At 52.0% G+C, this 17082-nt stretch overlaps 4 protein-coding genes across 4 annotated transcripts; 2 read left to right on the plus strand and 2 right to left on the minus strand.

Annotated features, from left to right (window-relative positions):
- Positions 1 to 2553: 2553 nt before the first annotated feature.
- On the minus strand, positions 2554 to 4281 carry Z519_07170 (uncharacterized protein; the record flags this gene model as incomplete). The annotated part of the gene is made up of 5 exons (XM_016764905.1): positions 2554 to 2961; positions 3013 to 3786; positions 3842 to 3996; positions 4050 to 4145; positions 4203 to 4281. The coding sequence occupies 5 exons, from the start codon at positions 4279 to 4281 to the stop codon at positions 2554 to 2556; spliced, it is 1512 nt and encodes a 503-aa protein (XP_016618855.1).
- A 3639-nt stretch (positions 4282 to 7920) lies between these two features.
- Z519_07171 (uncharacterized protein) lies at positions 7921 to 8584 on the minus strand (the record flags this gene model as incomplete). The annotated part of the gene is made up of 4 exons (XM_016764906.1): positions 7921 to 7944; positions 7998 to 8232; positions 8286 to 8487; positions 8548 to 8584. 4 exons carry the CDS (start codon positions 8582 to 8584, stop codon positions 7921 to 7923), a joined length of 498 nt encoding a protein of 165 aa, XP_016618856.1.
- Positions 8585 to 9019: 435 nt separating this feature from the next.
- On the plus strand, positions 9020 to 11791 carry Z519_07172 (uncharacterized protein; the record flags this gene model as incomplete). Its single annotated transcript, XM_016764907.1, has 6 exons — positions 9020 to 9198; positions 9259 to 9328; positions 9380 to 9529; positions 9584 to 10381; positions 10428 to 10565; positions 10619 to 11791. The coding sequence occupies 6 exons, from the start codon at positions 9020 to 9022 to the stop codon at positions 11789 to 11791; spliced, it is 2508 nt and encodes an 835-aa protein (XP_016618857.1).
- A 1355-nt stretch (positions 11792 to 13146) lies between these two features.
- Z519_07173 (uncharacterized protein) lies at positions 13147 to 16260 on the plus strand (the record flags this gene model as incomplete). Its single annotated transcript, XM_016764908.1, has 3 exons — positions 13147 to 13678; positions 13741 to 15347; positions 15412 to 16260. The coding sequence occupies 3 exons, from the start codon at positions 13147 to 13149 to the stop codon at positions 16258 to 16260; spliced, it is 2988 nt and encodes a 995-aa protein (XP_016618858.1).
- Positions 16261 to 17082: the final 822 nt, after the last annotated feature.

The following is a 17082-nucleotide window of genomic DNA, read 5'->3' on the forward strand; positions in this document are numbered from 1 at the left end:
ATCAGTAAGCATGCTGGGCTGATGATGGCAGATGCACTCTGGCACGCAACGCGCCGTTAGATTTCCTAGGCTATGGAAGCCATGTGCCTGTGCATGCATGGGGCCTGGAGGCTTGCAGCATTCGCGCGCCATCTGATCTCGCTTGTCTCAGAACGTCTTACTTTCCATCGTTGCGAACACCGCTATGACGGCAATCATTATTACCATCATCATCGATTCATTATCATTCTAAAAGACGGAACCTGTGTTTCTACCATTTTCTTTCCTCCTGGCCGCCTCAAAACGTCAGATCCTTCAGGAGGGTTCCAGCCACCCACAACCATCGGAAATCAGCATTTATGTCAACGCAAGCACGTCTATCGATGATTGCGTTGTTGCGAACGCGTGAGCGAGCAAACAAGAAAGAAATCAAGCAAGTAAGCAAGAAACCCCTCCCCCGTAAGCTTCCCCCTGAATCCTAATAAGCGATGTCGCACTCGGACTCTTCGGGGAATTATATCCCATCTGCGTATGTACTCTGCATCGTTCTTGCCCTGCTCGTACGAAGCTGTGTCTCGCTCGCTGGCGTGGGCTCAGTCGGTTATCTTGATCACAAAAAGATTTGTTGGAGACACGCGAAGAATCACGTCCGCCCCAAGCAAGCACGAGTTGCTACATGGTATTACATCTCACATATTACATACAAGAAAGGGAAGGAAGGACCGCTCGTGCATACATATGCAGTTAGCGTCGAGATTATGCGAGCCAGAGTTCGTGCAACTGACTCCTCCGTGTGTGCCAGCACAACTCACCCAGTCAAGGGGCCTAGGACATGCCTGCCTTGACTTTCGCCGACCGACGGACAATTACACGCAGGACTCTGTTCGTCGCAAGGAGTACGGAGCATGGAGTACATACTCGTGTTACTATATCTATTTATGATGCCGAGGGAGGGAACAGAGTGGGCATGTACCAAGATACCGAGGACGGGGTCTGAATACTCCATGAACGTTCTGATGTAACGTCCCTACGACTACGGAGTCCTTAGATACCTGGGTAGGTATATACTTAAGTAGCAATACTACGGCATCGCACGACTCTCGTAGCTTTTTGAAGGCTCAAAAGCAAGATTACTACCGTAATTCACATGGGAAGGGGGTTCAAGCCGGGGCTTTTCATCGGTACTTGCTTAGCCAGATCCATGAAACCAACCCCCCTGAACCGCTCGGGAAATAACCCCAGCCAGGAAAAGACGGTCGCAACGCTGGAAAAAGTTTCACTGCCTTCATACCAGCGGGGACAGATATTGCAAACTGTACATACATCCCTAGCCATCGAGAGATAAGCTTCGTCTCAGCAGGGGCGAGCACGGAGATATCGTCGATATCGGATCTAGTCCCAGAGTTAGCGAGCCAGGGGGGTGCCAGCACCCTGCAACGAAAGTATGTACCGTGTTGAACTGGAGGACATTAGGAGTAGTACCTCGGCGCAACACTTAGGACCTGTAATTTCTCAATTGCCGTTCGGAACCGGGTGTCCATCCGAAGGGGAGGGTTAGGTAGCTAGCGACATATGTAGTCGCACCAGCGCGTCGTGGGCGTCGGACTACTGCATACGACGCGGATTGTGGTTGCGGAGTATGGGGGAATTCGGCGAGGGCCTTAGGACATATCTATTATGTACCTGTGTTGTAGTCGAGGCTGTAACACTAGGGAAACCAGAGTGTTGGACCTAAGACGTTGCATGTTGGCTGAAAGGATGAATACTTTCAATAGACTGCTTCTATCGATACATACATACAGACATCTTCTCTCACGTCAACAACCCCTGGACATTGCTTCTACTCATATCTTACATTCCCGGACGTCAGGCTGCCACTGGACACGATGCCTCAACCTCGCCTGGTCTCGGCGCTGATTTCCTCCCCTTCCATCCTGTTCTTCGTTCGAAAGGGAAATAAACAGGCAATTCTAGTAGGATCCAGCCCCTCTTGCCGTGGATTAAAAAGGCTGACAAGAGGGAACTTCTTTTCCTCTCTGTACAATATGGTGAAATCCGGCATCTTCCACTGGTGTCCCAATCCAAATCTTTGTCTCGTCGGTCCCGTCCCCGTCAACTTTGCTTTTCTCGCTGTGAAGCGTCCACTCCTCTGTATTGACCATGCCGAACAAGAGGAAAACAATATGTTGACTCGAAAGTGTAAATCTTGAATGTTGAACAACCATGACGGTAATTCAAGAAGAACGTCAATCCAACGGCGTCTTGCACATTCCGTTGTCTTACCACGCTTCGTTGCCCATTTGCACACCACAATGCTGAACACACTGTGTTTTCCTCATCTTCAAACATTCCCTTTGTTCGAACATGGAAGTCCGCATGAATTCATAATGCATTCAAAACACGGCAGAATTTCCGATCGCGCAAGATATGGTCAAACGGCCGATGCCGATCAGAACGAGATGGAAGCAAAATTTTCGCTTAGATCACAATCAATCCTCGGCGCCACACGCTGAAAAGTGCGGGAAGAGACATTGCTGGATAAATAGAGTTGGTGTCAATGATACGTTATACTTTTCATCCCGGACATATATTCATTTCAACAGCTTTTCCGGATAATTCCATTGGTTTGGCATGCGTCAATTTTGGATCCCAATCCTTGTGTTGATTCGAGGGCATGGGATGGGAATAGCTCGATATGGGGGTGACATAGGCTCGCCCCGAGCCATAGTGATCTTGCTTCGTGTCCGTGGGGGAGAATTGCGTCCGCATTCTTGGGCTTGTCAAAGCGCGATCTGGGGTTGTGATGTTCAGTTGAGGCGCCGCTCCGCTCAGCATTTCGTACGTACGAGGGTCGTTGGAGAACCGTCTGGCATCAGCCGAGACAAATTCATTCTTTCGAAACAATTTTGTTCGGAAAAATTCGGCCCAGCCATGGGTCATAGACCATCGGCCCATGAATATCAGGCACCAGAAGCCGCTCAACTGCAACACCGGTTAGAACACAAAGGGGACAGAGGGTATCAAGCATCTTACCCCAAGAACAACGAGCACCGCCAAAACGATCCCCTCTGATTTGACCAGTCCGCTCGCAAGCGATAGGCATTTGTTTTTGTCTCCTTTGTTGGCAACCAAACACGTGAGCCAAGGCTCCGACTTTTGCAAAAGCCCAGCATCGACTTGTGTACTGTTGTCCATCGAGACAAAGATTACAGAGAAGAACACGACTTCTGCAATGATGACGAGCACGATGCTAGCTCCACGCCACTGAAGCTCGATCACCCTCTTGACTCGGCGATAGGTCTGTCTCGCAGTCACCGTCCTCATACTCCCTTGATAAGTTGGGGGTCGCGAGCTGGTATTTGTTGTTTGTTTGTCATCAAGGAGGCTCTTGACATAGACCTGAATGCAATAGCCGATTGTCACGAACTGCAGCACCAAAGCCAAGGCGGCAAAAGCCAGAAGCGGTCCCCAATAATCTTGAAGGGCATCTTTGTGGTTGATGTGGCAGACATTGCCGAAGCGGAATGAAACTCCAGTCAGGCTGAGCGTCAATGCAAGGCCGACAACTGGGACCAGCCATCCCAAAACAAGTGCCGTGTAGAATGATCTGTCCCCAAGCACCAACTCCCAGCAAATCTGGAGATGGAGGGCCAGGGCTCTGCAGAAAACCCAAATGACAACGGCCCAACCCCCAAATAACAGAAAGGCGCCGCTAATTGCGCAAGAGCCGCTCGATTTCATATCATTGGGGGTAATTTCGTTGAAACATTGTGCAGGCTTTGTGGCCAACGGGATAATGAAGGCAAGCTTAACATGGAGAATATTAGCCGCCGTCTCAATGCGCCAGTGGGTTTCAACATACCTCCAAGAAAACCACTCCCAAGGTCAAACAGACACTCAAATAGTGTCGATGAGTATATTTGACTGGAAGAACAGCAAATGAAAGAAGAAGATATATGGAAAGCACAAAAGCTGCCACATTTACCCAGTTGGCAATCTCGGTACGCGCTTCAAATCCTGTAAAAGGTCAGCATGTCGACATGTTACGGACTTTCCTGTCCCCCGCTTACCATCCGAGTATGTCCAGTCTGTCATCGGGCAGGGTAAACAGCAGGTGAGGTTGGGCTGAAGAGTGGACAAAGGCATGCAAAATCGTCCCTCCATAACTGAAGATTATCAGCAAGAGCCCTGGAAATTGTCGAGGTTACCGGACAGGTACGTACATCCCCCTGCATCTGGGAAGAGGCTCTGTTGCAGAAAGGGAACAGGGCAGGAGCCCCCCAGACTAGACGTTGAAGACATTTCGAGTTGTTTGCAAGGCAGTCAAGCCAGATTGGTCAATTCTATATTCTCATGACCGCGGTATAGGTCGTCGGGATTGGCGGCGGACCAAGAGGTATTTCTGAACCCAAGTCGCGTGATATGATGAGGTGGTAGAGAAACAGGTAAATGTGGGAAGAGAGTTGTAATGGAGGGTAGGGCGGCACTGGGAGGGATATGAAGAAACAGACGCTCTTCTGTCAGATCTCTCCTGATGCTACCAATGCTCTATGGAAAGAGGAGCTGTGGAAGAGAAAAGCCGTCCAGACGGATCTTCAGACGCGCAAAAGGGCCGTCTTTTTGTCTCGAGAAGGAAAATCATCAGTCAGGGCTGCCCCATGTCGAGAGTACTTACGAGCGAGGATTCGGCGGGGTGGATGGCTTGTTGGAATTCGGAAAAGTGGACGAGGCCCTGGTCAGGTTGGAAGCGATTGACTGGTGGCACAGGTTCCTGAAGGACCTGGACCTGCAGCTGACAGTGAATTTGTTCGGCTTGTTGGCGTCTTGGGTTGAGCAAGGTACAGACGTCGTAGCAGCTCCGTTCCACACGGGGTGAGAATGTATTTGATCGTGACCGATGGTGGTGGGGAGTGGATCCTATGCTTGGTGGGGATGCCTGTCAGGCACCTCTGGATGACTGGCACACGGCAAACCCATGTACAGCCGCCGTCAGCCCAATCGCTGCACAGAGTTCCAGAGGCCAGAATAGGAAGGAGGCGAGAGCAAAACAGCAGAAGCCTGGAGGTACAGCGACAAGGTCCAACTCGCCGAATGTGCCAGTGGCGCGATGCATTTTCCACTGCCCCTCGCCAATGGAAGATGTAGATAGGATTGCAGACAACGATGCCTGGGTTAGCCGGGGTCCCAGGGAGCGAATGGGCAAACAGCGCGAAGCATGGAGCAATTTGAACATGAGAGAAAGCCGATGGTGGGTGCCCAAGAATACGACCCTACAACTGTGTCTGGGTTTGACGCGGTCGGAGAGAGTTTAGGCTCAGGGACCAGGGTCACCAACCAGGGCCGCTCAAGTGGAAGGAAAAAGGAGCTAGCAAGGCTAGCAACTCCAGGAACCGCAAACGGTCCAGGGTGTGTGTGCGTGTCGGGTCTTACCTTTTTTTTTTGTGATGGGCCAGGATGGAGGAGCTCCAGGCTTCATCTGCCGCCCCCCTACCGTGGTCGTGGAAGCAGAACACCAACTCGCGCCAGGGGTTGCCCACTCTTTCGTCCGGCATACTTTTGTCTGACTTTTTAATTTGGATGCGGACGAGAATGACAGGACACAATGGGTGATGGCTGCAGCGGAGCCTGTGCAAGGAAGAGATGCCCAAGAACTGCTCAAGACTGCTCTACCCAGGATCAGCAACAAGCCTCACAAAAGGCTCCAAATTTTCAGAGAGTACCTCTTATTAGAGAGCGTGCTGTTATAAGGTGCGGATTTCTCGATTTGTCCATGGCCAGGGTCGATGATGAATCAGTGAGGCAAGGTTGTTCAGGGTGGAGGTGAAAGTTGATGGACACATGGACATCGGGAAAATGACGAAAGACGCAGGCTGGCAGTCATTGACTTTCTCGTGCCTACTTAGGCTCTGGGCATTGGACTCTAGGCTCTGGGCTCTGGGCCCTACCCAACAAGTACTTGTAGGTACCTAAGTTCCGGAAGATGGGGAAATAATAATAGGTACCTGCGTAGGGGGCTCTCGGCCCAGCAGCCCTAGGCCCTACTTGGGCTCTGCAACCGTTGGTGGGTTGGCCGCCTCGCCCCCAAAAGGCCAAGGCGGCCGCTGCCGAATTGTCAGGTGCACCCGCCTACCAAGACAATTTTGCTTCTTCGGATTCGAGAAGTCTCGACGCTGTTGACTGCCTGGCTTCAAATTGAACAAAATCCTTTGTCGTATACCTAGGCACCTGAGGAGAGAAGCATCTAGAGCAGGTACGTACCAGGCAATAATACGGACCGCTGTCTCCGTTCGACTTGTGATCAAGCGTATCGCTTCGCCTTACTCGGAATACCCGTGGGTGGCTCTTGTACCAAGTACTCACCAGCCTCAGCCTCAGCCTGCTGCATCTCTGGCAAGATCCCCCACAAATCACCCAGGCGATCTATCAGAAAACAGGATCATGGTCAGATGGTGGACTTCGTATAGTACTCTGTCAGCTGGCCACTTCTGCGGCCGCTTTTGACAGCCTTGAATTGACAAAATTGACAGACTGACAGACCAGTCAATGCGGCCAGCCACCGCTATCACTCCGCTGCCTCGCTCACCAGCCTTTCCCTGTGGCAGTGTCGCCCATTTGATCGCTTGCCAGCTTTGGCTTCAAGTTTCCTTTGTCATTCTTTCGATTCGCTCAATCAAAGAGGCTCTCGCACCTGAAATTTCCACGAGGCAATGGCGGGTTGAGTATGATAGTCCACTGAGAGACACCACAGCACCTATCCATAGGTTCCTCTGACGGCATACAAGGTTTCACCTGGTGTATCACCCTCAACCTGCATGTTGAGAACGGCACATCCTGCCTCTACACCAGAATCTACATGTCATTGGTCATTCCATGCACGCCAACTTCCAAAATGCACCGCAGTGATGTATGTCTAGACGGGCCCTGCAGGTTGGGTGCATCTCGCCAGCATAGTAAGTGTTTGAGTACCGAGGATCGGTTTTGCAAATCCTGGTTTTTGACACGGCCTACCCTCTGACCCATGATCTCTTTCCCGAGTCCCAAATAACACGCCATGGCAAAGAGTCGCTGCCCCCAAGCTAGGCCCGGCCAAGTCAGTCCACTTGCGGGGTATTTGCTGCTCAGCTGCGCCAGCTTTGGCACGTGGACGGTCGGGATAGGCAACACTGGCCATGTCAGGCCGATCATGGCGATCGCCATGGAAAAGACGGAGCATTTGGCCTCAAGATTGGGGAAGAGCACTTGTTCTTTCGTATATGCAGATATTGGGATCCCTAGACGATTTTTCCCGTACGAATTTTGTGATTCGTCGGACTTTTCTGCGACGCCAATTCTAGCTCGACACCAAGGATGTTGCACACGTGTCCAATCAACAGCAAAAACTCCAGGTTTGTATTCACATTGGTCCTATGCTTTGCATCGACCAATTTATTTCTCAGACACACTTATGTGAGCCGCGAGTCGTCCACGCGCTGAGCTTTGGGCCACCCTCTAGCCGGAGCCGCTCCTTGCAGGCTGTTCTGGAGGACCCAGCCGACGTGCCACAGCACCAGGATTGTCATGATTCCAGAATTCACCAAAACCGTGGTTCCTGCACGTTGGAGATTCCGACCCTCGCTTGCCACAGTCCAAGGATCTTGTTCTAGTGGACCTTGACGTCCATCTCGTCCCTCGTGGCTGCTGCCTAGGGCGGAAAGTGACACACTGTTTGATTGTGACCTTTGTGACTAGCATTTAAGCCGCCCACGCATCTTTGGGACGCCACACTTGGGACGCCTCGGTACTTGATGGATTCGTTCCGAGCCGACGTATCAAACTGGCCCTCGTGCCGCGACAGTTGGAGAAATTGCAAGGTTTTAGGAGGGCCGGCAATAATGTCATGTAGAAGATAGTGTCAAGATTACGAGCACGCAAACCAACTGCGTCGATAGGATCATGACATCGTCAAGGGGCGTTCAGGACTCGATCCTTCAATATCTTGTTAGCATAAGACTTGACCCAGCATCCAGATTCAGCCCTACCACAAATTGTTCCAGGCTTGCTTCAAACAATTCGTTATTGACACCGATACCCCCAGGATGTTCGACAGGAGACAACGGATTTTTGACGACGTACTCGACATAGCAGTTCACGTAGATTTGCTGCAGGGCTATCCTCATGGAGCCGGACTTGGTGTCCGTAAGCATGACAAACTTGGTATTAGTCGGTGTCTCGTAGTAGTGCAGTTTGTATTGAGACGTTCGGTAGGAGAGGAAGCTGTGTTCTCGACTCAGCTAAACGGGTCTCTCAGAAATTCTCGGCTGACCGACCTATCATCTTCCCCTCCCAGCTTTCGCACCATATTCCGCAGGGAGAACACTGTCCCAAAGATGAGCTTTGCGTCGTCCTCTGCGCTCAAAGTAGAGCGCACTTGCGGCCCGCCATTGACGTATGTCTGAGAAGACGGCCTTGAAGTTTTGCCTGTCGTCGAGATTGACGGAGGTAGCCATCGCCTCTTGTATATGCATTCGGCTGCGACAATCAGCAATCATTGAATAAAAAGATAGGCCGGGTTCTCAGTGCGTTTCTCACCATGTCTATCAAATATATAGAAGGAGTAGACCACCATTGTGACAGTGAGGGTGCCGGTTCTATCAGTCAAGAAAAGGCGGCTTCAGACGCACACATTGGCGGGAATCATCCACCTAGTTGAATTAGAAGAGTGACGGTGCAGGGGCTCTTAGAGAATAAACAGCATCTTTTGGATTTCGATAAACTATCTAATTGTCTGGCGCGAGCTTTGTCTTATGTGACGTGGTTGTTACTTGCAGAGCCTGTGTGCTAAGTAGACAACATCCGAAGTGCGAGGCTTCGGGGCAAGTGTGGCGGAGAAATAATCCACTGGCCACGCTCCTCAACCCGACTCGACCCTAGACCTCCGGCGTCATTCTTTGCCGGCGACAGTACCTAGTGACTTCAAGCTGAGCCCTCTGGGGCTCTGTGTCCAGGTATCTAGCGACCACCTACCGAGTACAGAGGCCTTCAACTCAATGTCGAGTGCCTCATGGATATCGTTGCGTCGCCTACGTCCACGTCGGCGGAGGAAGCTGGCCGCTTCCCCATAAGCAATATATCAGACCAGCCCCGCCATCGACCACAATCACATGTGAATGCCGTTCACGAAGGTGCCAATACCAACGACGACCCCTCTATCCTCAATAAGCCTCTTATGGTCAAACATTTGTGAGTGATGAGCATCCTCCACCTCCGACCGCTGACTCGGGTCTCTGACTATCGCTCCAGATCGAGCCCTGAATACAATACACCTCTTCGCCATCACCGTCGGACGCCTTCAGCCGCGAGACAGGTCAAGGTAGACCACCCCCAACACAGTTTCATGGGTGTTCTGATCTAGCCTGCGCAGGAATCTCTCAATGCACGATCCGAATATGTCACCAGTAAAGACGACGGTGTCGCAGAGCATCGCATCAATCAATATGTAATCAAGCAAGAGATCGGCCGCGGATCCTTTGGAGCTGTCCATCTAGCCATCGACCAGTATGGAAAAGAATACGTAAGAGCTCTTGTCGGCGTGGTCTGCTGGGTATCTGCTCACATCCTTCCATAGGCGGTCAAAGAATTCTCCAAAGCGAGACTGCGCAAGCGAGCACAATCACATATCCTCCGGAAACCTCTGTCCCAAAGGCGTCGGGGAGCATTGCAGGGCTTCAATTCTCCCTTGCACCGAAATATCGGCAATGAGAGGGAATTGCAGGCCAGCTCAATAGACCTGATAAAAGAGGAGATTGCCATCATGAAGAAATTGAACCACCCAAACCTGGTCTCCTTGATCGAGGTGTTGGACGACCCGTCAGAAGATTCGCTGTACATGGTATTGGAGATGTGCAAGAAAGGCGTGGTGATGAAGGTTGGCCTGGAAGAAAGAGCAGATCCATACCCGGACCATGTCTGTCGATACTGGTTTCGAGACCTGATTCTCGGAATCGAGTACTTGCATGCTCAAGGTGTAGTACATCGCGATATCAAACCTGACAACTGCTTGGTCACCGAAGACGATGTGCTCAAAGTGGTCGATTTTGGCGTCTCGGAGATGTTTGAAAAGGACTCGGAAATGCTTACTGCAAAATCCGCAGGCAGTCCAGCGTTTCTCCCGCCGGAGCTCTGTGTCGCTCGACATGGCGATGTATCTGGGCGCGCGGCGGATATTTGGTCAATGGGAGTGACTTTGTACTGCTTGAAGTACGGAAGAATCCCATTTGAGAAGACGAATATCTTTGAACTTTACGAGGCTATCAAGACCGAGGAGCCGGACTTGGGTGACGAAGTGGACGAAGATTTCCGGGACCTGATGAACCGAATATTCGAGAAAGACCCGCGGAAACGTATCAAAATGCGGGAGTTGAGGGTAAACACCCCCCTTGAGTCTTGTCCCAAACGCTGACCTCGACCAGGAACATCCATGGGTCACAAACAAGGGCACTGACAAGCTGCTTCCGGAGGAGGAGAACACCTCTGATCTTGTTGAGCCCCCTACAGAGGCTGAGATGAACGCAGCAATTACCAAGAACATGAGAAATCTCATGACAGTCGTGCGTTTCTGGGATTGAGATTAGTGTAGGCTTTGCTAACGCATTTCCTGCAGGTAAAAGCTGTCAACAAATTCAAGTCTCTTGTAGGAAAGGATAAGCCTAAGGGTATGACTTCGATCCTGGGTGATCAAGAAGGCGCCCATTTCTCTCAACCCCCGACAACTATGCCCAGAGACGCCGGATCTCTCCCTCCGAAATCACATAGTTTCAATGCTTTCGGTCAAGAGTATACAAAGAGAGAACCGCGGATCGAAGACCTCACTCAAGATGTAAACAAGTTGAATGTTCGACCGGTGCCTACGTTAAGTATAGACGACACGACGAAGAGCGAAGAGCAGAAGGGAGCTGAACAAGGGAGGGAGGCTGGCGATTCCTCCGGATTGCTAAGCCAAACAATGACCAACACAGATGACTCGCTGTCAAGGGTCCAGACCATGGCAGACATCGAGAAGCTCGACCCCACCAAGCTACCTCCTTTCCGATCACTGAAACTACATGCAAACACTACTGACGAGTTAGGCCATCGAGGTCACGCGCATGATCCCCTGGAAGACCAACTGTACCTTTACATTGGCCCATCGACATTCTCGGGGACCAGCTCTTGCACGGATGATGACAGGACGTTTGTGCCAGCCGACGACGACGTGCCCATTGTGAGTGAAAGCCCGGGAGCAGCCGACCTGGACATTTACGAAACCGCGTATCGCGACGAGATTGAGCGAATCATGGCTCGAGCCAAGGAGGAGAAGAAAGAGCCCAACGTCTACCTCACGAGACGCGTAGATGCCAAGTTGCTGGCCATCAGCGGACTGGCAGGTAAATGGGCGGCCAAGGGCGAAGAAGCCAAAAATCAGATCAAAGACTATACGCAGTTCTCTGCCCGAAAAGCCCGGGTGACCGAAGTCAGCCGTGCACTGCGACAAGCGGCAAGAGAAGAGTACGAGAGAAGGAGGCAGGAACACCGAGAATGGATTGCCGCCGAGAAAGCAGAACGAGCAAGAGCCAAAGAAGCAGAAGCCTCCAAATCCAGCACACCTCCACCAGTCGGGGGTGCAGCTGAAGTAGAAGAGAACACGCCACTTAGCCCCCAATCGCCTGGGAAGCACTCGTCAGTATGGAAAGGTAAGGCCGTAGATGCCGGGCGACAAGCCAGAACCTCTCTCATGGGCTTTGTGGATATGGTTAAGAGCAAGAGCCGAACACGATCGAAAGACGAAGCAGGCTGACACTGAAGATGCCGTTTGAGGGCGCGACACACCATATCTACTGCATTGGGAATGCAGGGAGAAGGTTGGGCGTGCCTTTGGATTGATGATACACTGGCTGGGAGCTCCAGGCCTGGGATGAGAAGACATTGCACGATGTGGTGCTTGATTTGACGCATGTTTATTCCTCACTATTGCAGCCATCTCGACGACCTCAGAACTGGACCGGCGAACCTCTTTTGGGGTCCTGTGTCCGATTATGCACGAACACCACCCTCGGGGGCTTTGTTTTGGGATGTAAACCGGACTGGTGGATTCATAGACCTAGGGAGGACTCAGGGATAGTATGGATAGACAGGCGAGAGGGGTGACGTTTTTGACGATCCAAAGGGAAGTCTGTTATGGAGAGGAATCAAAGGAGCGAACGCTGACCATGGAGATAATGAAGACGAGAGAGACACAGGGGGGGATGGGGACGAGGGTGGCGATGACAGTGCTGGTGCTGGTGACGATGATGATGACTACAGTTCTCTGCTTGTCTTTTGGCTTTGGATGACTGATGGATGAGAAAGAAGAATATATGGCACGCACTGCAGGGCTGAAAGGTGGAAAGGCGGAATGTCGGCTGCTCGTCTTGGCATGGGCTTATCCGCGCTTTTTTGCCTGGAGAGAGAAAAGAGAGCGCGAGACCTTTCACAGCAAAATCATCTTCAGCCTCCCTTCCCTCTCCTGTTTGCTCACCTCTCCCACCCTTTCTTGGATCGAGACTCGTTCATCTTCTTCTTTCCTTTACTTTGGCGGATCACTCTTGGTACTGGGGCTGTTCTCGTGAGTGATCACCATCGGAGATCCCATTTATTGGTTACATATTCGGTGCCTGGAGCCGGTGTCAGTGGCGCGGAAATGAAGACAGGGAGCCACCACTCTATCCTGCCCTTTTGAATGTCCTTCACTCACCGCCGCTCTGTTGCTCTTGCTTCACTCCATTGCCCACGGTCCCTGCAGCGACATCTGCTGTCCTTCACTGCTTGAGGAAAACAAGACCACGCTGCCACCGCCAATTTATTGGGCGGTAGACACTGCTGCCCCTCGTTCATTGATAGACCGGTCGGCTGCGACCTGATCAACCCTCGGGCCTCAGGCAATTTCACGCGCCCGCCAAGTGCAGTTGACACGGGACATCCTAATCGTTGCACGGTGGATTCTGGATTGTCCAGCGCTGAATTTCTCCCTTTGTTGGAGCTCCATTGTTGTCTGGCTCGTATCGCCCCGATGTGCATGAGACCCCGTGAAATTTCTGCACCACCTCACTCCTGCGTCCAGTCTGGCGCTAAAACACTCTGGGGGACGGCAGACTCATCACACCCATCCTCAAGATGGGCCGGCGAAGCAGAGACTCGTCCAGACGTCCGTCTGCAGACGAGGGAGAGGCGGTTGAAGTCAAGCGCGAGGAGTCGGTGGACGCTGAGCTTGCTCACGAGCTCAGCAGCACCCGCGTAGCGGCAATCAAGCATCAAGACTCGGCGAGCCCCTCGGCTTCACCATCTCTGAAACCAGTCCGATTAAAGTCCTCACGCTCATCCTCTGCATCGACATCTTCTTCGAATCGGCCTCCCGCCGCTGATCCTGACACGTCAACTGCCAAGACAGAGCCGAACGAGGCAAATGGTCACCACTCAACCTCCACCTCGCCCATCAAGCCTGAGCCCAAGGAGCCCTCAAAGCCCGCAAGGACCTCCCGAACCGCCTCTAAGCTGCCCCCTCGTGTCGCTCCTCTCTTCAACCACCTTCCAGACGCCACACAAGAAGCGACATCTACTTTCACTGTCATTGATGCGTGCACTTACCAAAACAAATACCTCGGTTTCAGCGAACATGCCCTCGACTGTGATTGCAGCGAGGAGTGGGGTGAGTCTGCCGCGGATTTGGATCATGGATAATTGCAGCACAGACTGACCATATGTCTTCAGACCCGTCCACCAGGCGGAACCTTGCCTGTGGGGAGGATTCCGACTGCATCAACCGCGCGTGTAAAATGGAATGTGCTAATGACTGCGGCTGCGGTGTCTCGTGCCAAAACCAAAGATTTCTCAGACGTCTCTACGCCAAAGTTTCCATCATCAAAACCGAAAAGAAGGGCTATGGCCTGCGCGCCGACGTCGATTTGCGACCGCATGACTTCATCTTCGAATATATCGGAGAGACCATCCCCGAAGCGACATTTCGGAAGCGCATGCTGCAGTATGATGAGGAAGGCATCAAGCATTTCTATTTCATGTCCCTGAGCAAGGGTGAGTTCATCGATGCGACGAAGAGAGGGAATCTCGGCCGTTTCTGCAATCACTCATGCAACCCCAACTGCTACGTCGACAAGTGGGTGGTCGGGGACAAATTGCGAATGGGCATCTTCGCTGAGCGGTACATCAAAGCTGGCGAAGAATTGGTCTTCAATTACAATGTCGATCGATATGGGGCCAATCCACAACCGTGCTACTGTGGCGAGGCCAACTGCACAGGTTTTATCGGAGGCAAGACCCAGACCGAACGAGCCACGAAACTGTCGGCTGCGACCATAGAGGCCTTGGGCATCGAAGATGCTGATTCTTGGGATACCATGGTTGCGAAGCGTCCGCGCAAGAAGAAGACGGCGGAAGATGACGAGGAATACGTTGACAGCGTCGAAGCGAAATCCCTGGATGTGGACGGCGTGACCAAGGTCATGGCCGCTCTAATGCAATGTAAAGAGAAATGGATTGCCGTCAAGCTCTTGCAACGCATACAACGATGTACTGACGATCAAGCCTGGCATCGTGTCGTCAGATTCCACGGTTACCAGATACTCAACTCGCAACTATCGGCATGGCGAGATGATGAGAATATCATTCTTCAAATTCTTGACGTTCTGGACCGATTGCCACGGCTGACGAGAAATAAGATCGTCGATGCAAAGATCGACAAGACGATGGAATCTTTGACCAGCCACTCGGACGACAGGGTAGCAACTCAAGCCTCAGCACTCTTGGATGCTTGGTCAAAGCTCGAACTAGCATACAGAATACCGCGGAAGAAAAGAGAAGACGCATCCACACCAGTCAAGACGGAGACAACGCCGTTTGAGAGGCGGGAGTATGCTCAAGAACGAAAACGATCCAAATCGAGGTCGCGATCTCCCCCGCGAGGCCCTGCCTCGCTAAATGCGCCCTCGGGTCCGCGATCACTCCAAAGACCCGGAGCTTTCTACCAACGTCCCCCGCTACCCTTTCATCGGGGACCACCTCCGCTACCGCGAGGCTGGTTTACAGCCCAAGACAAAGGCAGGACATATTACTATTCCGTTAACGGGCAGACGACATGGTCGCGACCGACAAAACCCGCGGAGGAAGCTCCTCCGCCACCGCCGCCGAAACAACCGTCAGAGCGGGATGTGCTGAAGAGTATCATCGACAACATTGTCACGTCTCATGACAAAGACACCAAGAACAGCACCCCAGATACGCCGGAGCTGCCAAAAGCCAAGAAGGAAGAGAAGTGGAAATCGTTCGACTTGGAGAAGCAGAAGAAGCTTTACGAGAATACTGTAAGTATGGTGTTTTGTCTGGTGCACAATGCGGGCCGTGGGATTTTGTCTGACAGCGGCCCAGCTCTTCCCTCATATCTCTCACGTAATGAACAAATACAAGCACAAAATCCCCCGTGACGACCTAAAACGTTTTGCGAAAGAGATAGCCAAAAAGCTGGTGGCCTCAGACTACAAAGCCGGTCGAGTGCAAGATCCCACGAAGATCGAAGAGCGGCAACAAAAGAAGGTCAAAGAATTTTGCAAGCAATTCTTTGAAAAGGCCTATCAAAAGCACAAGAAGCATGAAGCGGACAGAGCGGCCCGGGAAAAAAGAAAGAAAGCTCCAGGAGGAGGTGAAGGACCTGGTCCGTCACCTGCTCAGTCTCCCGCCACGTCGCTTCCTGAGGCTGATACAGCCCTGGATCATGAAGACGTCAAAATGTCGGACAATGAAGCTGAGGACGCGGAAGCCACACCCAACTTCAATACGCCATCAGAACCAAACGGGACCGGGACGTTAAAGCGCAAACGAGTCCAAGCAGACGGTTCTGCGGCAGGTGGAAGAGAGGACAAGGGCGAACCGATCGGGTCACCGATCAAGAGACTCAATATGGAAGTCGAGACACCTCCGCCCCCGCCACCTCCGCCTGCGCCCCCGGCAGAGACACCACCTGACAGTACACCCCGTGAAGGTGAACATGACGGTGCAGATATGGAGATGGGCGGAGAAACCGACATCTACGCGGACACCAATTTCAAAGGGAAAAGCATGGCAGACGTGCTCGCCCAGGCGCAGGCGGAGAATGCAGATGAAGGGGACGACTTGGAAGATGTAGTTATGAGGAATGGAATAGCGTCGGAAGCTGAAGGGGAGACTGGAAATCCCATGATGGACAAGCAGCCTGTCGACCAAACGGTGGCAGATCGATGACAGCTGTTACAACAAAGGGGGGGGGCATTCGTAGGCTTCATTGCTTGATCCCTTACGGGAGAGGACACTTGGAACAACCTGGGGCATTTTGTATACATCATCACCTGCTAACTCGTGGGTCGGGGCTCGGGAGGAATAGTGAGGTTCTTCCCTACAGCCCGGGATGGAAATTGGGAGCGAGAACTTGGGACAACGGCCGTCTTGATGCCGTCCGTCTTTTTGGAGTCGAGGTTTCCTTTCTTTTTTCTTTTTCTTTTTGACGAAGGCAAGGTGTGTAGGAGTAGCACCCGCAATGCCTGTGGTAATTTCTACCCGGGGGGAAGGGGGATGGTAGTTATTCAACCAACGTGCCCCAGTCCGCTTGAGCCGGGTTGAAAATCAAAGTCAAAGTGGGCGAGGATAAGGCGATTCCATCCATTCTATTCAGGTAGCAGGGATTAGGCAATGGAAGGCAGGCAGGACGCGGCTTACGAGTCGTCAGTCCGTACTGTAGCTACCACAGCACCCACGGTACCTACTGCATACCTCGTGTCTACACGACAGAAAAGGGAGAAGGAAAAGAAGGCCGATGCGCCAAAAAAATAATAAAAGAATATCAAACAAAGACCTACGTTTGTTGAAGGAAGGAAGGAATGAATGATCGATCCTAATGTGTATTACCTCTGCGTGTGCCTTCTGTTCCTAAGCTATATATTTGCTTCTGCCTCTAGTATCTTGACCTTGGTTCGGTTGTTGATTGTTGGTTCCTGGTTTGAAGTCGAGGTTCGGGTAGAGAGTGTTCAGGCTAGCTAGTTGAATGAATTCTCGATCGACTATCGAATT

This window comes from Cladophialophora bantiana (genome assembly GCF_000835475.1).
Source record: "Cladophialophora bantiana CBS 173.52 unplaced genomic scaffold supercont1.10, whole genome shotgun sequence".
NCBI classification, from domain to species: Eukaryota; Fungi; Ascomycota; class Eurotiomycetes; order Chaetothyriales; family Herpotrichiellaceae; genus Cladophialophora; species Cladophialophora bantiana.